At 43.9% G+C, this 20,047-nt stretch overlaps 1 protein-coding gene across 8 annotated transcripts in view; it reads right to left on the bottom strand.

The window, feature by feature from the left end:
- The window catches only part of NCAM1 (neural cell adhesion molecule 1), a 107,454-nt gene that overhangs the window by 41,336 nt on the left and 46,071 nt on the right, over positions 1–20,047 (bottom strand). For 5 of the 8 annotated variants that reach the window (XM_068659519.1, XM_068659522.1, XM_068659525.1 and 2 more), the window contains exons 2-9: positions 11,505–11,579; positions 9,760–9,978; positions 8,873–9,016; positions 7,874–8,011; positions 7,265–7,382; positions 6,883–7,052; positions 6,199–6,341; positions 1,781–1,810 (exon numbers count right to left, since the gene is read on the bottom strand). In XM_068659519.1, the coding sequence (XP_068515620.1) occupies positions 1,781–1,810; positions 6,199–6,341; positions 6,883–7,052; positions 7,265–7,382; positions 7,874–8,011; positions 8,873–9,016; positions 9,760–9,978; positions 11,505–11,579 (1,037 nt within the window). The remainder of the gene's footprint in view (positions 1–1,780; positions 1,811–6,198; positions 6,342–6,882; positions 7,053–7,264; positions 7,383–7,873; positions 8,012–8,872; positions 9,017–9,759; positions 9,979–11,504; positions 11,580–20,047) is intronic. The other 3 variants (XM_068659521.1, XM_068659526.1, XM_068659524.1) reach the window with 1 other exon arrangement.

Below are 20,047 nucleotides of genomic sequence, written 5' to 3'. Positions count from 1 at the left end.
CTGACTGCTACAGCTTACCCTGAGATGCACACAGGTGTTTTTCTCCAAACTCTGACAACCCCATGGCATACAGTCACTCCGTAAACAGCTGGTAGAGATTTTAACACCCTAGCGTTAAGACAGGAGGGAAATCCATTTACCACCTTTCCCTTCAACTGAAGGATTTTTTAGTCCTTTCATCAAGCGTCCATGACAGCTTCAAACAGTCTCCTCACCCATTTTCCACCCACAAGATGTCATTATAAAGCAGCACCTGAAAATCCTGACCACAGCACTAACTCCAGTGAAGGAAGATGAGTGCTCCTAGCTCCGTGCTTGATCCTCCTCCCATCTGTAAAGTTGGGCTAACTCCTAGTTACCAGCCTGTGATGCAACAGAGGTGCAATTTTGCTTGTAACTGAGTTTTTGTATTAGCCACTTATTGTCAAGATAAGTCTACACAAGCTGCAATATGCTTCAAGAAGTTCTCACTGACAAGTCAGATACTTTAAAACAGAGAAAATAAGGAATTCAGAGACAGCAAGCTTAATAGTCTTAGTGTTCACATTAATAAAAAGCTTGAGACAGAGAGTACGCTGAATACACCGAGGGGGGAAGGGATAGACAATTGTAACAGGAATTAACAGGAAGAAGGAATTAACTTGAGATGCAACTACTCAAATTCCAAATTCTTGAACACAATCTAATCTGAATCTCTGATGCTTTCACTGTGTACAATTCATCTGTTTCAAGAGATTATTTCAAAGTAAGAACGGACAGTATGTTCTCAGCCCCAGGTAAGAGAAAGACTGGTGGGGCTTAAGTTAGAGCTTCCATTTCACGTTGTTTAGGCCACATCACCCCTGAGACAGCTTAAAAAACAAACAAAAAAGAAGTCAAGATAGTCAGAGCCTCCACAAAGCTGATTCTAAACATACAGATTGGAGTTATCTGGTCCTGGTAGCTCATTTGGTTCTCCACCTGACCTCTATTTATTTGCTTGGAAACAGTTTCTGGTCCATTTTGAAGCAAGTATTTCTACAGATCAGGTGAACATAATGGTGTATTAATGTGTATAGAATACACACATAGATGTATAACGATCGTTATTATGTTTAAAATATAGCACTGAGTGTGAAACAAAACAAACCAGACTTGCATCAAACACTCACTGTGTTATCCTGCACCCTGTCACTGACCCTTGCAAATTCAAGTCAAATAACATTAATTTGCGAATTGGGAGCATTTTTTTTTTTTAATGTAACTTGTGAAAGATTTAACTGCATTGATTTTGAAATGGAATATGATGCAGCTGTCCTTTAAAAGAAGGTCAAAACTCAAGAAGTGCCATGAGCAAACAGATGAGTTGGCTGGAGCAACAGGCTATGCTTAGAAAAAAAAAATACCATTCCAGAATGCATGCTGGGGCTAATTCTTGAAACTCCAGAAAGGAAACATGATCCACGCTTGTAGCATACAAGGAAATCATGAAAGCAGTATTTGTCAGGTATTGCATTGGTCTTCCCTACCTTCCCCCCCCCATTTTTTTTTTTTTAAGTGTCAACCAGGATTACTCACTCCCAACACAGCTAGTTTGCTCATTCAGAAGCACATCACTACATGCCAAGCAACGTCTAACTATTAGCTGCTTCTTTTATGTATTAATATTTAATTTATTCATAATATTAATGCTGGTTTAGTTGGCGTGGTTGCTGGACTAGAGATTTGTTAATCTGTAATACTTAAAAAGAACAACAACAGAAAACCTAAGAAGTTTGCTAAAGCTCTGGTAATCTTATACCTCTTGCTTCTCGGGCCGGGTCCACGAAGCCTGGAGAGAACAGATATAGAACACAACAACAACAGGAAAAAAAAAAAGCAATAAAAGTTTATCAAAGGTTGCTTTTAGGTATCATAGTGTATGCACCACACTACTTTCTTTGTACATGCAGGCTCCAGGTTGTGTATCTCGTGCCGGGGGTGATCGCAATTTCCATTTCCCAACCTCAATTTTCATTTGCGTTCAGAATATAATATCCTAAAAACTGATCTTCAAGTGACTAAACAAGGGCTAATCATACCTAAAGACTCTGCTTCTGTTCTTAAATTGGATGACTATTTCCTCTGTCAGATCCCACCAGTTCTACAAACAGGCCCCCAGCACCCAAGGTAAATGATTCTGATGACCTAAGTCACTTAATTGCAAAGTTCTCCACCAGTTTGTTGGCCACCCAGGCATGCTAATTATTATTAATGCTCACAGCATTGAACTGATCATGCATTTGTACAGGTTTTTACATGCAAACTGTGCCAGGAGTAGGAGGTCCTCAAGCTGTAGAGCTTGAAACATTCTGACCCCTGCACAGGACACAACAGGGCAGAACCACGGACCTCCAGCTGACCACGTCCAGCTCATTAGGGTTAGGGATGTGCACACCCAATCCTTACTGGGCTCGGGACAACCAAACTACAGGCATCAGTGGAACATGCACAAACCGTACTGATAAACATACATTTCCCATTCAGAGAGAGACAGCAACAGCGTGGACCATATTCACTCTGGTTTGCAAAGACCAAAGTTGCTGAGTTCCCTTTTTCCCCCTATGAATTTCACGTGTTTTTCTTCTGGTGTCTATTTCCATCTCAATTCAATCCATTTCAAATTTAGGAGGCAAAAATCACCTGCTAATATCACAGCTATGATAGCATTTTTCAATGTGGGGCACAAGCATTGCTTGCTTGTGGATACAACAGCATACACAAAAGTGACATTACAGAAATGGAGATGAAAATTAAAGAAATGAGAATAAAAAGCACAGTATTGTTTCCACAGTGCTTCCAGTGAAAAATACGAGACCGAAGTATTAACAAATGGTACAGACAGCCTCATTTTATACCATCTTAGATAAAAGCAGGCTATTTACTTCTAACTTGAGGCCTGAGGTGGACCCACCTTGAAGAAAAAGCTCACCAGCACACGCATGGGCTGCCCTGCACTCCCATAACCTCATCATGTCTATAGATCTAGATCTCTCGTGCACAAGTTCCTGAAAACTGAGCAGGCAAGCATCATCAGAATTCAGCATAATCCCTTTTTCATGTACAAGTTCTTCTCTCTACCTGAGCTAGCCAGGGGACTGCCTCATTCGTATCACCCGTTTCAATCCTCTCCAATGAGTTTCTATAGCATCAGCACAGAGGGATGGAAAATCAGATGTGCCTTTATCCAGTGGTGTTCACCACCTGCCAACCTAGAGGAAGAGGGAGGGAAAAAGCCTGTTCCCACAATCCTTGAGCTTGCTGCTTCTTTGTACTGGGGCTGGCGGGCATGGGGGAACAGCAGAACCACCACCTCCATCCTGGAGAGCTTCAGCTTAGCTCTTCCTCACTGAGAGCAAGAGATACACAACCTCACGTCTGTAGGAGGCACATTCCCCAGGGGGAGAACCAAGACCCTCATATGCACACCAGCATCTTCCCTTCAACTAGGGAGCAAGGAGTTAAATAGGAGCATCTTCGATTACAAGGGAGTTCCGGGGATCTGACATTGTCTCTGCATCACTGAACATATACCTGCTGCCTGCAATGGCAAGATGTTAGAAGACCTGCAGAAAAGCATTACCTGTTCCCTAGCCCTTTCCTCACACACTGAGCTACGCTGCTGGGCAAGAAACCCAAGACTGTCTCAGCAACTGTTTCAAGGAAGTTCATGTGAGAGTAGCCAGTTATTGCTTCATCCAAAAATCTGACAGGAAGTATAACTGTGTCTGCAATGAAATCATAAAGCCCGCACACACCAATATACAATAGATTAAAACTACATAGACACTGAAGTGGAGTTGATATTCTGCAAGAGAGGTAGAAGGAATGTGTCTCTATTAAAGGGAATAATGTTTAGTGAAGGTGATGAGGAATACAGCATACTGGCCTAAATCAGCATTACAAGGGGTAATAACAAAAAAATTCTCCTCCCCACATAGGCACAGCAATAAATACTTGGGGAAAGACAAAGCCAAACCATTGCAAATAATTATGGTAAGGACTTCCTAGGGCTGTTAGCTCTACTACATTCTGCAGCAGATGGAGAGGAATTTCAGACCAAAAGAAAACAAGTTTTTCCTAAATAACATGTTTCTACATTAGCAACCAAAGTGAACCACTTTTTTTTCCCCTCCTCTTAAAGTACCAAGAAGTACCTACCTCCTGGGAGTTAAGGCACCTGTACACCTTGAAAAATAAGGACTGGCGTATGGTTACAGGAGTAAACAACCTGTAGCAAGACAGATGCATCCGAGTTTCTAACGCATGTTCAGAATTAGGGCTCAGTATTTTTAGAAACTGTTCTGTCTCTCCCACACCATCCATTTACCTGTGCTGTCCCAGAGACAGTAAGTGGATTTTAAACTGAAGGTACACATCATAGCATGTCATCAGAGCTATTCTGACCTGGGGATTTTCTGGAGGTCTGTACCATTCACTTGAACTTGCGACATGAGATTGAGAATGAGAAAAAGCAAAGAGAGAGAGACAGAGAGAGAGAGAGAGAGAAGAAAATCCTGCCTCCAAAGTTAATGGCATATGATAGCACACCTTTGTTGCAAAGGTTTGAACCAGTACACGATGAACATGATGGTACCTCAAACCTTTGATTTTTTCCTCCTCTACTAAGAAACTACTAGAATATGTAACATCATTCCTTAATATCCATCACTGTACTGAAGAGGATATGTGAGAGTCTCAAAAATGCTTAGCAGTTTTGCCACTGAGATCTCATTAGTTTAATTGGGCTGGACAGACAGGACTCTCTGTAAACAGGCTCTCCTACAGACTTCTGCTTGATTTAGTCTTATTTCGGTTCTAATATTCTTCTCTGTCAAAGCTCTGTTCCCTGGCTGGATTCCAAACTCTAGTGCTAGAAGTGCTGGAGCATTTAACTCCTCCCATTACACTCCTAGACTGAGACAAGACCACGAATATCCTTACCGTAGAAAAACAGGTCCGCCAATCATACTGTAGTCAAAGCCCAAGCACACAGCTTTCAAAGGCAATGGGAATTTCTCCCTAAACTTTGCAGAGATTTACACAAACCTTTGAATCCAGAAGACATGAAGATTTATCTGGTGGGGGGAAATTAAAGCTAAAAATCTTTGGCAACCCTGATAAAAAAAAGTTACACATTACTGACATGGTGAAGAGCTGACACCATGGAGGGAATATAAAAAGCTCGTTTAGGAGGCTGTAGTGCAGAATGGTAGCTACGTGGATGGCTGACAGTGGTTACCTCTAAGACCTGACATGTCTTTCGGATTTTACCTTCATGAGTCAGAACCCCTCATATTCACAAGGTAGCTCAGCCTTGAAGGATCCTTTCACTAGAAGATTATTAATGAGCAGTAATTCCTTATTCCAACTTTGGTCTAAGTTTTCTTCAGCTCTAAACTACGCCTCCTAGTCAACTTACTACACAACCATTATGCAATATTCAGAGTAACAAAGCCCATCCTCATCTTGTCTGGTAAAGGGGAATTTTGTCCAGTAAAAAACCCAGCACCTTTTTCAAAAGAAAAAAACTGCTAATTATTTTTGCCTTGTAAGAACAAAATGATGTGATCCACAGAACAGGTGAACACAAAGGCAGTGAGGTTTTTGTGCTTCTAGTACATGCAGAGTTAGCATACAGAAGGGCAAGAATGAATTAACAGGTTCATTTTGGTCCACTGCATCTTGGAGAGAATACCCCGCGCCTCTTCAGCTGCCACACTCCCAGATGATATCATTATCATGATGACAGCATGGGCAACGCTGGAATCAGGGTACTCATTCCCACCTCTCAGCTTGGAAACAGAAGACAGAAACCCCATTCACAAGTCTCCTGTAACTGTACATCCCTTGGCAAACTCCTCTGAAAAGGGGCCAGGGCCTAGTGCTTTGTAAATTATTTCAGCTTGGACCAATACAAGCAAGAATTAAAAAGCATGTTGTCAGTTGAGACAGCTCTTTGCACAAAAGCACACCTATGGCATTACTTCTGCTGTGGAGCTGGCCCTTCAGTAGACAGTCTGTGCAGGACTACAAGTGTTCTCTATGGAGGCAGGGAATCACCATGATTTCCACGTGCATTTGGCTGTTGCCATCATGCAGTGTATATCAGCAAAGGCAGGAAGGTAAGAGCTGCACTGATCCCTGCCAGTGAGACCATGTTTTGGGGAGTGCTGATACCTTCTCTTCATTGCTGATGTTCCGGGTTGAGGTTCTCCAAGTGATGGAAGGGATTGGGTCCCCAGATGCCTCACAGGTCAGCGTGATCTGATCCTCCAGCTCCATAGCTGTTTTATTCTCCACATATGTGATTTTGGGTTTTGCTGAAAAGAAGGAAAAACAACATTCATTCAGTGGCTGCTCAGAACAAAGCTTGACTGTAAACAGCAATGTCTGAAACAAGTAACATGGGGGAAAAATGCTTTTAAACTGGCAAAAGTTTACTGCCATATGGAGAAGGAGAAAGAGTGATGTGTGAGTGAGGCCCAGGATGGCAATGTCTCCTTGCAGAACTAGAAGACCTTTTCTATCTCAGCTTACAGCTTTTTTGGATTTGGATTCAGCCTTCTGGGCCTGGAAGATATTTCAAGAAGCCTATGAACCTCACACCATTCCCATGCACAGGACTTTATTTATTTTTATCTGTGAAGAAGCAGAATGGAGTGGGCATACGTTTCAGACACAAGCTCAGAAATTGTTTTGCCTAGCATGATGGAACAGAGGTGCACAGCAATGCTAGGGAAAGAAGCAGTGTTGGGTAAGCCACATCAGGCAGTATTTGGGATAAGGAGGCTACTTCCAGCTTCTACTAGTAAGCTACCAATAGGCAATGGGCTTGGAAAGGGAGGATAAGACCATACTTACCAAAGACTTTGAGATGAATGGTGGCATCCTGCTCGCCAGCCTTGTTCTCAGCGATGCAGATGTACTCTGCTTCATCACTCTTATCTACCTTCTTGATGATTAGCTCGGACCCATCATAGTTAAAACTGTATTTCTCTTCGTCATCCTCTGGCTCTATTGGCTCTCCATCCCTGCAGGGCACAAAGCACACTGGCTGTGTTGGGGAGAAGCAGTCAAAGGCTATTTGTTTGAGGTTTTATGTTAACGAGAACTGTATTATTATACAGAAACACACATTGTAGTCTACATGTAAGAGCTATATACACCACTGAGTTTATAAACACCACCTTAGTGAAAACATCCACGATCACACAGAATCAGCAAACTGTATTCAGTATCTTACTTTGTCCACGTCATGGTTGGCTCAGGAAAGCCGTCAGCATCACACGCTAAGGTGACAGACTGGCTGAGGTTGGCAGTGGCATTCATAGTGCTCTGCCTGGCACGCACAGAAGGAGGTACTGGAAGAGAAGGAAACCACGCTGAAGTTAGCAAGGGGAGGCAGAAGATGTGAGCAAGAAAAAGCCCTGGAAGGCTCACTGTAAATTTCTACAATACAGACAGATGCCATGAGTGATTTAAACCCTTGAACTGTCACTTGCATGTTTCTACCAGCAGGTTTGATGCGTGAGCTCTCCAATCAGCTTAGGGAAGGAAAAGCAGGGATGGAGAGATGCACGGAAACTTGGTACCATGGACAAAAACACTTGTGAGTCTCAAACAGACCAATACCTCACTAAGTCATTAAGCTTAAGCTTTCTCTTGGTATGACGATTTCCTGTAAACAGCTGGTAAAGCACTCATGGATGTTTTTACTTGACACAGCAGAGAAAGATTATTAAGCTGTTGGTAACTCCTGAGTGTGAACCTAAGGTAACATTTCCATCAGCAGCTTGGAGTGCAGGTACTATAGGCCTTTACCACTTACTCGTCCTAACTCTGCGCTACTCACCATTTACAATGACCTGAATATCTTTGAAGTTGATCTCCCCACGAGCCAAGATCCGGCCCTCACAGCGGTACGTCCCTTCATCTGTTTTCTTAATTCCCCGGATCTGCAGGTAGTTGTTGGACAGGACTATAAATCGAACTAGAAGAGAAAAAAGCAAAGTTCATCCAAGGATCCTCAGGAAAGCTCAGCGCAGTTAACAGGTTCTTCACCTCTCCTTGCCCTTTCTGAGTTGGAGATGAGGCTTAATGTAATGAAACTTCCCTTCACATCACATTAAAATGGAGATACTGCAGTAATCGGATCTGACATTGTCAAGAAAGAAAACCAGACAGGGATAGCAGACAAATTGCTCTGGTGCTTTATATTCTAGCATACACGCAGCTATGAGAAGATAAATACACAAACACATTTACATTTCAGTAGTATCAGAGAGGAAACAAATTTCAAACTTGACCCTCTTGCCCAAGGATGGCCGAATTCAAGTCTTACTACAGTTCCCTTGTGCCTGCAACAAGATGTCAGAAACAGTCGAGGCACTAATGCTCAGCTGGAGGTGGGGCTCTGGAATCCTCCCTGCCAGTGAGATGCCACTCTGGGCAAGACAGTCTGTAGCACCTTGAACTAAGAGGAAAAGCTCCCACCAGGAGCATTTAGCAATTTTTCCTCAGGACTACTACTATAAAGCGTCACAACATGCAGCTTTTCTGTCTGATGACATTTTCTGTTAATCTGAGAAATGCTCCCAGCATTCCCTAGCCTAAGCCAGTGTCAAAGCCTGATGACCGTCGATCTCTGTGGGAACATTACAGTCCTGCCTCTGCCAAATCACAGCACCTTGAAAAGCCACATTCACATCCTAAAACCTAGTGTTACATGCAAATGAATTCTTTCTCCCTTGTGACTGCAACCATTTTGTTTTCCTGAAATAATCTTGAGCCCTGATGGGACATGGAGATTTGACCCCTAAACAGACAAGCACCAATACACCTTGCGCCTTACCATCTTTTTTTAGGATAACATCCCTTCCTTTGTGTTTCCAAATGATGGTAGGAGGCAGCGAGCTGACCACATCACACACAATCACAGCATCATCCCCTTCCTTGAATTCCTGAGGAGTGGGAGCGTTCTTGAACATCAGCTTTTCTGAAAGCAATGGAAGGAGAAAGTCACTTCAGCTTTTTCAACACACCTCAAGCTGTGGTTTCAGCTCAAGCTTGGGGGGAAAAAAAGGAAAAAGAAAAAGAAAACCAAAAGGGCATATTTTCTAGAAACCTACTTGCCCCAGAGGGGAGGATACACAGGATAACCTGACCCAATACACTGCACTGCGACCCAGGAACTCCGTTTTCCAGCCCTGCATCCCAGGCTTATCAGAGGGCCAAATCAACGCTCTGCTTAGCTCATAGATTTGCCCACAAGGTGAAAAGAAAATGTCAACTTAGAAGCCGCTGCCCAGCTCCCCAGCAGGAAGTGGAAGAGCTGCTATCTTGGCTCTGTTGGACAACATGCCAATAGCTAATTATAAGCCTTCTAAACGTGTGAAGCACTTTACTAACATTAGTCTTATCTCACAGCATGTTTGTCATCCACAGAAGCTGCTCTGTCTGCTTGTTCCTCCTGGACATTTATGCTGCACCAGAATCTTTTCCTTCTGCTCTCTTGTCTTTCAGAGTAATTTAAGCAGCAGACAAGCTGTTAAACACTTGACAAGCAAAGGTCTCAATATCCATTTTCCCCTCAAAACCAAGAATAATCTTCTTAACACTCTCCTTTCTCCCCTTTAGCAATAGCCTTTTTTTAGGAAAGTAAGGTGTTTCCCCCTCCCCAATCACACCTCACACATGTGCAAAACAGACCAGAAAATAGCCTCAGAATTGCTCTCTTACGGAAAATTTTGACATTGACGGTGGCCTCGGAGTCTCCCTCCTCCACGCTGCTGACAACACATTTATAGATGCCAGCATCATCAATGTTGGCATTGTAGATGGTGAGGGTGGAGGAGAAGTCGTCATTTCGCACCACCGAGATGCGCTGTTGGTTGGGCGTCAGCTTCTCACCATTAGGAGAAAACCAGGAAATGTCTTTGTATTTGGCTTCCCCTGCCACTAGGGACAATAACAAAAAAAAAAAAGCAAATTGGAATGAGTTCCCATGCAAATATACAGGGCATTAAAGACAACCAGGAGCACTATGTGGAAGACGGAACCAAGGAAGGGCTTATCGTACCTGAGAAGCAAGCAAAGAAAATTATCTTACACCGCTGTGAATGGTCAGCTGCTGTCCTGCAAAAATGGTATTAGTTGTTTGCTTGTTTTTCATATAATAAAGGGGAACAATTTCATTTCAGCTCAGAATGGCCTTCCATGCATCCTGGGGTCCCCTGTCCTGGCCCTTCCACCACATATGCAGTTTGAGGGAAAAAAAACAAAACACAGAAACAACTTCCTGCTTCAGCTCCACCATGTTATCAATAAATGCTTGTATTTGCTGGCTGTGCTACTTTGTGTACCAAAATGGTGACACTGCTGTAGCCACAGCTCTGGCACTGATCAGCTTAAACCTCCTGCTGCATTGAATGCAAATAAATATTGCTACTAACGGGTTCCAGGCTGTGTCTCTCCTGCAGCTCCCACCTCTGCATTCCTGTGCTGCTTTGTTCTTTGGGACAAGCTCCTACTATTGGGGAGGCTTTAACTGATCCCCAAGTTTTCTGCATGCAAGTGTCATCAAAACAGCACTTAGAGAACACTCCCAGTTTCAAAACTGCAACATTAACAAATTAGAGCATCCCTGGATCAGACAACATGTTACTTGTCCCAGCTGGTATGCTCCTGAGGAGGTGAGGGCTTCTGACAGCATTCTGCACCCCAAGCTCACAACATCACCTATCTGATCTATGCCAAGCTCCATGATGTGATGATTGGTGTGCCAGCGTACCAATTCCTCCCACTAGAAACCAGACTAGCTGCTTTGAAGAGGACACATAGATATTAATTCAGGTAACACCATAAAATTGTAGAACCCACTCTGGGAGACATGGAACATGTCAGCACTGCATCTCATGGTGCAGGAGAACAGCCTGGGGCAGTCAGGAAGCTAAACAAACACTGGGTTTTGTCAGAAAGAAGATGAAAAACAAAACTACAGATTTTCAGCAGCATTAAAATCCTTAGTTGCAGAGGTGATGATTCTGAAGTGACCCAGCACTCCTATTAGTGCTCTTAGCAATTCGTTAGAATAAAAATTTGGGAAGAAGAGGTACACAGCAAAACCAAGCTTAATTCTAATTTCAAAAGATCAAATGGCTGCGGAAAGATGCAAGATGCCATCATTGTGGCTATTGCTCAAGCTTAGAGACAACATTTCAGTTACTGCTTCTTTTGTTTTTCCATTTTTAAAGCTGTTTGCTGGAGCTGCTTTCTGTTGCCAGCTCTCAAGGGAGAGTGCATTTAGTGTTCCCGGTAAACAGCATGTCTTGCCTCTGCTACTCAGTCTCATAAAAATATAAGAAAGCAAGAGCAAACAATCTTGCAGCTAGACCCAACAACAGAGCTTTACCCGAATTAATACCTCGATCAGCCTTCCCAGCAAACCCAGATGTAGACACCCGACACCATAAGCCATCACTCACCTTGACATAAGAAGAATTTGGATTCTCCAACGCTGATCTCCCCCTGGCTTGGAACAATATCCACTTGTAGAGATGCTGGAAAAGAAAGGAGCATGCAGGATAGGGTTAGACAATCTGAGTTGTCTACAGCAGAAAAGCTTGGCCAGGCTTCTGACCCCTGTGCCAGCTCTACGTATCCAATGAAGGAGCATAGGGTGGATGGTGCTTGGCTTCATCATCATTGCTCTTTATCAGTATTTGTCTGAGCTTACAGCACCAGGGGTCCCCGAGAATCCAAGAGAACTTGCTAACATTCAGTCACTTCCAGTCCATCATAAAACTGCACAGAACAACACAGAGTGATTGACCTTCAAATCGGCACCACACTGCAAAACCAGGCTGTGGGAATGGGGTGCACACCAGAACATCAAGTGGCTTTTTAGGGCACCTCTGAGTGGTAACTGGAACTAGCTCCACGACCTATTCTGGCAGCACTGCATACAGGTTATCTTCACTTTGGAGATGGCTTCCTGCTCTGTAAGATACTCGTGCCAGTCCCAGTCACCAGCCATCACAGATGGGAGCCTGTGGTTCCTTGGCAGTATCTTCCAGTCTAGACCCACGCAGCCAGTGAATCCAGGATGCCCACAGCAGCCAGTGCATACCTGGGAGAGGAAGGCAACCTCCTCCAGGCCATATTGATGAGGACTGCTGGTAGTTTGATTTCTGCCTTCATGGTAGTGACTGAGACTTGCTTCCAAGTTCATCCAGGCAAATTTCACCCAGCTCCCTAGCACTGAAAAGCACCAGCAGTATACTTTGGTGTATTCTGCTGTCTTCTCACAGAATATCATCAATCCTTAGGCTTTTATGTTAGAAGCAGGCTTTTGTTTATTTGTTTTAAATAAGAGATGGAAGGTGTTTTCACAGCAGAGACACAGGAGGTGTTCTGTTGACCCCTGTGGGTGAAGTATCCATTACACGCCTGTCTGGAACCGAGGGAGCCTGGAGTCGGTGAAAGATGATGCACCTCCTGAGATCCCTGCAGCTCAACGCAGACCAATCTCAAAAGAATCATTTAAAATAATCTAAGTTAGATAACAATCCAGACAAAATATTTGAGGATACTGTTGCTGAAAGAAATCAAAATTATTCCTAGACCTTTTAGGTCTCCCTTTGGACATCTTTATTTAATTCACATGTCTTGTCTGTGGGTACTCTCTCTCTTTCCTGTTTTCAATGAAGTACACATTGCCCTTTTAGCTCTTGCATTCAGCCTGTTTTATTTCTGGGTAATCTAATTCCTCTCAACTATACTACTTCAATATAATTCACTCCCAGACAGAACTGCAAATACAAAGAACCAAATATAATAAAAGGCTAAAGGTTTATTAGATTCAGTGCAACAAGAACTAAATAGCCTCCTTCTGTAGGCTTATTTTTTTGTTCTTGTTGTTCTATAAATCCTTTTGACATCTGAATATTACATCTGGAATCACATTCTCAGGTGCTCTTCCTAGGAAGATCTCTGCCATGTGGAATAACCGCAAAGGTACCGCAAAGATCTTAGCATCACATCCAGACAGCTGAATTCCTCCAGAGCAGATTTCTGCTTTGCAGCGCAAAAAAGACCATCTAGAAAGATTTACTCTGCTGCACTATTATAGATTTGGGCTTGACCTTCTGCACTACTATGGCACTACTACTAGATTTGAGCAAAGGCATCATTACAAACTCAACAAATGGCTTGGGACAGCAGCTGCAGCAGTGCGCAGCGATGCAGACACCCAGAATGACATTACAAAAGTTTGCAGTTCAAACACTGTAGCAGCCAGAGGCATGAGCAGAAGACAGACACATTTTAATAAATACAAACCCCCGCTGGGACCTCTTCCCAGTGTTTTCAGATTATGAACCAGTAGTAACATTCCTTATAGGACTTGGGAAATAGTTTGGCCCACAAACTGTGGGCTTGAGACAGCACTTATACAGCTTTATGCAGAATTAAGGACCTCTGTCTGCTACCATTAAAAAAAGGACACAAGTAATAAGATTTTCTGATAAGGTGTCTGAACTCAGGGCTCTGCCACACAGCAGGAGAAGGGATGGGTTTCGAAGGTGGCTGTGCGACAGATGATGCTCTGCAGGCTCCTATCCCAGTGGCACTTAGCTCATGTGTCCGTGGTTCTGGGTCACACTGCAGGGACAACCCGGGTGCTTCTATTCTAAGATGCTCTCCCTGCTTTCATCTCTCCTCTAGCATAGACTGACTCCCATCAAAGGACAAGCTGTGTAAAAAGAAAAAAAAAGAAAAAAAAACCACGCAGAAAAGGCCCCCCCTCAAGTGCTTATTGTAAGAAAGTGCTGACACACTTGAATCCATGCCCTTTACACTTGATTTACCTTACCCCAGAAAAACTGAGTAACACCAGTGTCATTCAACAAACTGCCGCTGTCAGAAGCACTGATTTATCTTCTCAAATTGTCAGTGTCTTGTTGAATGTTGCCATTAAACAGTGACAATGTGACTACAAAATCAGTGGCAGACAGTGCTGTTGTAGTAAGCTGTCTGGAGACATGGTGCAGAAGAGCTGTAGCAGCACTTGGCCGGCCTGGTTCTGTGCTACTTGTCCTTGTTCTGGCACACTTCAGCCTTACAAATAACCCCATAACATCCAGAGCCTGCAATTACCTACCTACCTTTCTCTTCTCAGCCACCACCAGCTGCTCTATTCCTGCACTGAGTAAACAAAACACATCACAGACACTTCTGAAAAGACCTTCATCGTTGTCAATGTGTTTCGGTTTCCCAAACGTCAGCACCCGTTCTTGTAAGATGTCAGCACTGAACAGAAGCAGGCTCCGCGTGCACACACACACTGCCCTGTCGGCGCAAGGACATTCTGAGAACCTCCCCACATGACTCAAATGAAGTGCCAGCTTGCAGCTTTGGTGATGGGAACAGCAAGGACGAGGCAGAGACAAGCACCATAAATCCATCTGTGCTGCCAAGGAACAGCTATGACATTGGGACACCTCGCAAGGGAAGAACTTTCTGCTGCGGCGGGCTCTGGTGCTGGCCTCGCCACCTCATCCTGCACCCCTGCCTTGGAGCCCCGGCTGAAGCCAGTAATGTAAAGCTTAGGTTTTCAGTAGGATTGTGGCTACCTAGTAAAATCAGTGACAGCCAGGATGGGGTTCGTTACATCCCAGCCAAACTAATCAGACCTCTTGATTTCAAATACAGTAAGATATTTTGGATTTTTATCACTTTTTTTGAATGGTGAAGCGTACATCTGGCCTCCTTGCTTGCACTGGGTGGAGCATGCTTTTTTGTCGAAGCAGTTTTGCAAAATCAACTTTGTTAAAAGTGATTAAGGAAGGGGACAGCTGTGTGTCCAGAAGCTTTCAGTCAAGGAAACTGAAAAACAGATCTGGAAATGAGGTATTATCTCAGAAGCAACGTTCCCCTGAATTATTCATGTCAAGCTCATCCATACTCTTCATTTTACTCCAGGGAGAATTCAAACCTAATTGTTCTACTGATAAAGGCAGGCCGAAACAATTTGCTGACATCATAACCTGGATGAACGGGTTCATCATAACAATGAACCATGTCTTAAATGACACAAACAGTTGTTCCCTACCTGCTACTTTACTGCTTAGTACATGATCAGGCTCACGAATCCAGCACTGACATGGATTGTAATCACTAATTATTATTTTTACTTTGCAGTTAAGAGAAACAGAGACTATTTTTTTCTCCACTCTTCATTTAATAGACACTGTAAGCCCATTTGTATTCTGCTTCCAACTTCAAGCAATAAAGGCCTTTTTAGCAACACATAAAAACTGCATTAAAAGGCCTCTTCATAATCACACAATAACACTTTTTATAGGTCTGCCCTCCCCCATATCTTTTATCTGGTTACAAAGTTCCCTAGCCCCCCAGAAACGCTAAATAACTCTGCTTTGATTCGAAAAACTCTGTTAATGCAGCTTCGTGTTCGTCTGGAGTTAAATATAATTAGCTTTGCATTTCAACAAAAGAAATGAGCTCAAATTAAGATGTGATTTCAGTAAGAGGCAGGGAGGACATCCTCCCGCTGGGCTAAGACTAAGGCTCGCACAGCAGGCTGTACCTGTGAAGCAAATAACGTGCCACGTGGAGCAGAGGTGAGCCTGCTAATTGCTGGGTCGTGGTTCTGCATGGCTCAACCCACAAGGACTCAGAGCAGCAGAGTAGAGGAGTGCAGAGATCTGTGGTCCCAGCCCCAGGCCAGAAGCACACCTTAACACATACCTTAATGTACACGCTGCCCTCAGAGACCCCATGAGTGTTCCAGGACCCTGAGTAACTCCTGGGATGGATGCAAGGCCCTCTGCTTCCAGAGGCAGGAGGCACCAGTGCTAACCTGGGACCTGGCTAAGCCAGCATGAGCAGACCTTTTCTCCCTTCTCTGCCCATTTGTTTGCGTGTCCTCTAGGCAAGGCTCCGGGTTGAAGACCAAAGAAGATGCTGCCACGCTGCTTTACCCACCTGTTGCCTTTGCTACACAAGAATTTGTCAATCCGTTTGGGAAGAACCAACTGGATGTTCATTCTTCTGCGGGTACTGTAGACAACTAATCTTTGGAACAAATGCTGGCAGATTCTCCATGGATTTTCTGCCTTTCCTCTAATTACCCTACATCAACAGCTGACACATAAATCAACCTTCAGGGTGGTGGAAAAAATGAGGGAAGGAATCAGCTTCCTTCTCTGTATGAACTCTTAACATTCTCTCAGTACAATAATATTACAAACTGAAACTTTTACTGTTTGTGTTTACCCACGCTTCTTTTTAACCTCATCTGAAACGTCTCTTATTAACGCTCCAAGTCTCAGTGATGGTGCAGAGACACACTCCCAGTCATCCAAAAGCTCACCCTAAATAAGGTCGGATTTTCAGTCTCTTGACCACTGAGAAAAATACTGTGCAAGCTGAAAAATAAATAAATACATAAATAAAAATAAATCTTGAACAATAAAACTCTACTTGTGCCTACAGCCAGCTCAGCTCACATTTTCTAGCTCCCGCCAACAGATTTATGACCTATGCATGTGTGTCACTTCCTCAAGCTCTTCTGTGCTGTTCCTGTCACTGAGTATTACTGAAGCGACCCTCTGCAAGTCCAGGCTCTCTACAGACAGCAGTTAGCATACTATGAATTCACAGTATGAACAAGCTTCGACTAATACCAAAATGGCAAACATATCAGTGAAGAAAAAACTAAGTAGCCTTCAGAGAATCCTTGTGAGATTGGCACCTCACTACCCTGTCTGTGACAGCCTACAGTCTTAAAAAGAAAAAGAGGAAAACAAGGCAGAGTTGTTCCCCTAAGCATACAGGTAATATACTCAGGAACAAATTCAGATTATTCCAACTCCCGGGCTACCACACTCCAGGTCCTCTTCTGTTCAGCATGTTTACAGGAGCCCTGGTACACCAGCAGCTCCTCATCTACATCCTGCTTTTATTCTGCCAGATGAAGAGTTGTTGGGATCAACTGGATCTAAGCAACTTTCAGCACCTTCCAGTTTGATGGAACCATTTGCAAAAAGCTCGGGATGCTCGTCTGCCTTGCTGCAGTGGTTCTAATAATAGCCCAGTAAGCGAACTGACTGAGCACTTTGTGTTCAGAAGAAAAGAGCTGCTGTGGCCTCAGCAAGCACAATGCCCCAAGCAGGTAGAGAAAAGGAGATAAAGAAAGCTGCACCCATCTGTTTATACCAACAGAGCAGGCAGGACTGCAAAGAACAAGCCTGGGACTGTGCAGCCGTGACACAAACAGCAGTGCTGTTTGCAGGAACCCACCAGTGGTGCTCTCTCACAGGAGGTCAGACGTTTCTTCAGGTCCTCCAGTCCATAGCGGGATTCGCTAAGCAGGTGAGTTGACTGCTCTCACTGCTTGGAAGAAAATAAATTCATGTAGAAAAAATACCAAAATATTTCCCACAACACTGTCCTTACTGTCTCTTAGGTTTTCCAAACACAGTCCTAAAAAAAAACGAATTATTCTTTTGAGAAGGAACTATGGGCAAAGAAAATGAAGTGCAGAGCAATAAGTAACAGCCAGCCCAAGACTATTCCCAGCTTTCTGATTTCACTGAGCCAGCTCCGCATCCACCCTGTAACAGAAGTGCTCACAAAAGCCTGACTGGAACAGCACCTGCAGGGAGCCTTGGTTTATGGCCTCAGCACAGAAGAACAAAGCGAATTTAGGGGCCTGGGGCCAGACTGCACTACCTTCTGTCAGCAGGCTTGTGGAGTCTGAATTATGCACCTCGCTTCTGTTGATCTAAGGCAGCTCTAAATATGGGCAGCCAGAACCAGCTGGGGAGGGACTCGGCATCCATGTGTAGGCTCTGGCTTTTCAAAGAGCTCACCCTGCCTGCTGACACCATCTTTGACACCTGGTAACAAATGGGTTTTATGGAAATTGCTGGAAAGAAATGCAGGGAAAGTTGAAGTCTGGAAGCCAACCAGCTCACAGCACCAACTTCCAGTTTTGTGTCCCTGTTGCTTTTCCTTTGCATTACGTTTCTCTGCAACACGCAAGTGAAACTAAGAGAAAATGTGTTAGTGTTTGCCAAATGAGAAGCGGGAAGGTTTGAGTGAGTTTTAATGGCAGAACCCTAGGTTCACTTAAAGCCTGTACCTTTAATTTGGCTCATTTCTAGCTACATTTCCTCCATTAAACTGTGAAGTGCATCCAGAATTCTAGAAATAAACAAAATTGACTAGAAAATAAAGTAGTATGTACCCAGCCTAATGTATACAGCTCTGTGAGTAAGGGCAGAATTTGTAAAGCTTGCAAATTTGGCAAATGATGGTGAAAGCATTCAAGATTTAAGATACAACAAAGGCTTCGCAAGACAAAGCCGTGCCTCCTGTACAGTGCCGTGTTATTAAAAATGCACTGGCTGCTCAGGAATAGGAGGCGGGCAGCCGGGATTGATCTCAGCTGGTCTGCTGATCCAATTCCTTCTTCCCCAGTCACCATGGTAACTGCTCAGTAATTCTGACACGAATCGGAGGAGGGGACTGTCGATACCTTTGGGGAATAGCAAAACAAAGATTCACAGGGGAAGCAAACAGCAGCTTACCACTGCGCCGTGACAAAATGCAAAGAGAAGGACGTGGCCACAGCAACACCCAGAAATGGAAGAAAACAAAGCCACCAGGATCTTCTCTTGACTTTCCTCCAGCCTCCGCAGGATAATACAGCACCTGAAGTAGGTCCGTGGTGATTTGATAGGAGCAAAATCCCCCTTCCAAAATGCCTTTTGGCTGCTGGCAGTGGGAGAAAACTCACTCACTTGTTGCTTTAGGAAACCCGTCTGCTTTCCCAAGGCAAAAACGTCTTAATTTGCCTCCTCACACAGTGTAACCCATCCGAGCAAAAACCTAGCTGCCTGTGGGGCTGGGCACAGGCCCACGATGCACCCCAGGAGGGACAAAGCCCGAGCTGAAAGCCTCACGCAGCAGCCCAGCCCATCTGCCACCCTGCAAGCAGCCCCATTAGTTCAACTGCACCCTGCCAAAGGACGATGTGCTGCCGAAGCAGCTGCTACCAGCGAGCCAGGCAGCCTGTGTAGCCATGAAAACACTGCCAGGGAATTCAGGAAGACTGCTTCAAAGCTTAATTTAGGTCAAAATTGTTTTGATTCTGGACAAAATGATATACTTAAGATGATACAGGCAACGTGGGGCAGAGAAAAGGAACAATGCAGATTCTGCCCATCCCTTGTCCAGGCTGGGACCTGATCCTTCATAAGTAAAGGGATGTTTTCAAATATTGCCCAGGAGTGCTTTTAATTTCTGATACAAGATACACAAAAACTGGTACCGTTAATACCTTCTCCTGCAAAAGCAAAATAAAGCTTCTCAAATATATCAATACCTTTATGAGGGATGGTTTTATGCCTCTTCTGTTGACATTCCTGATAAAAACGTTTTATTGCTAAATAGCCCTATTTGCCACAGTAAATATTTTCATTTACCAAAGTAAGCCAAGATGTTTTATGGATCCATTAAATCATTGAATGGACAAAAGTAATTGTAAAGTAAGGAAGTTACAATCTTCTGCTGAACGGAAGCAGGATGGATGAGTGCCATTGCGTTATGGGTATGTTAAGGAAGAAAATGAAAACAGGATTCTCATAAAAAAAAAAAAAAAAAGCTCAGGATTCTCATTTTCCTGCAGCTAGTTTGTCTTAGCAGTTCTGCTGAGCACCACGTACACATTCATTACTCATAAGGAAGCTGCAGTCCTCTCCGGAGCAGAATTACTGCTTCGCTTCCAATGCAGGAGCTAACAACCCTGGAAGAACCCCCTGGGCTGGCAGTGTCATTCTGAAAAAGAAACAGTCCCCGTGATGTGCATCCACTTCCACTACAGCATACTCCAAGTTCACCTTCCTCCAACTGTAGTAGCATTAGAGCATGAGATACGATTTTCAAGTCTTAAAAAAATCTCTTTTACAACCTTTTTTAAATGGCAATCTAGTTTTGGAGCACA

The sequence above is a fragment of the Anas acuta genome, chromosome 23 (genome assembly GCF_963932015.1).
Source record: "Anas acuta chromosome 23, bAnaAcu1.1, whole genome shotgun sequence".
Taxonomy (NCBI): Eukaryota; Metazoa; Chordata; class Aves; order Anseriformes; family Anatidae; genus Anas; species Anas acuta.
This window is presented reverse-complemented; position numbering and strand designations above follow the sequence as displayed.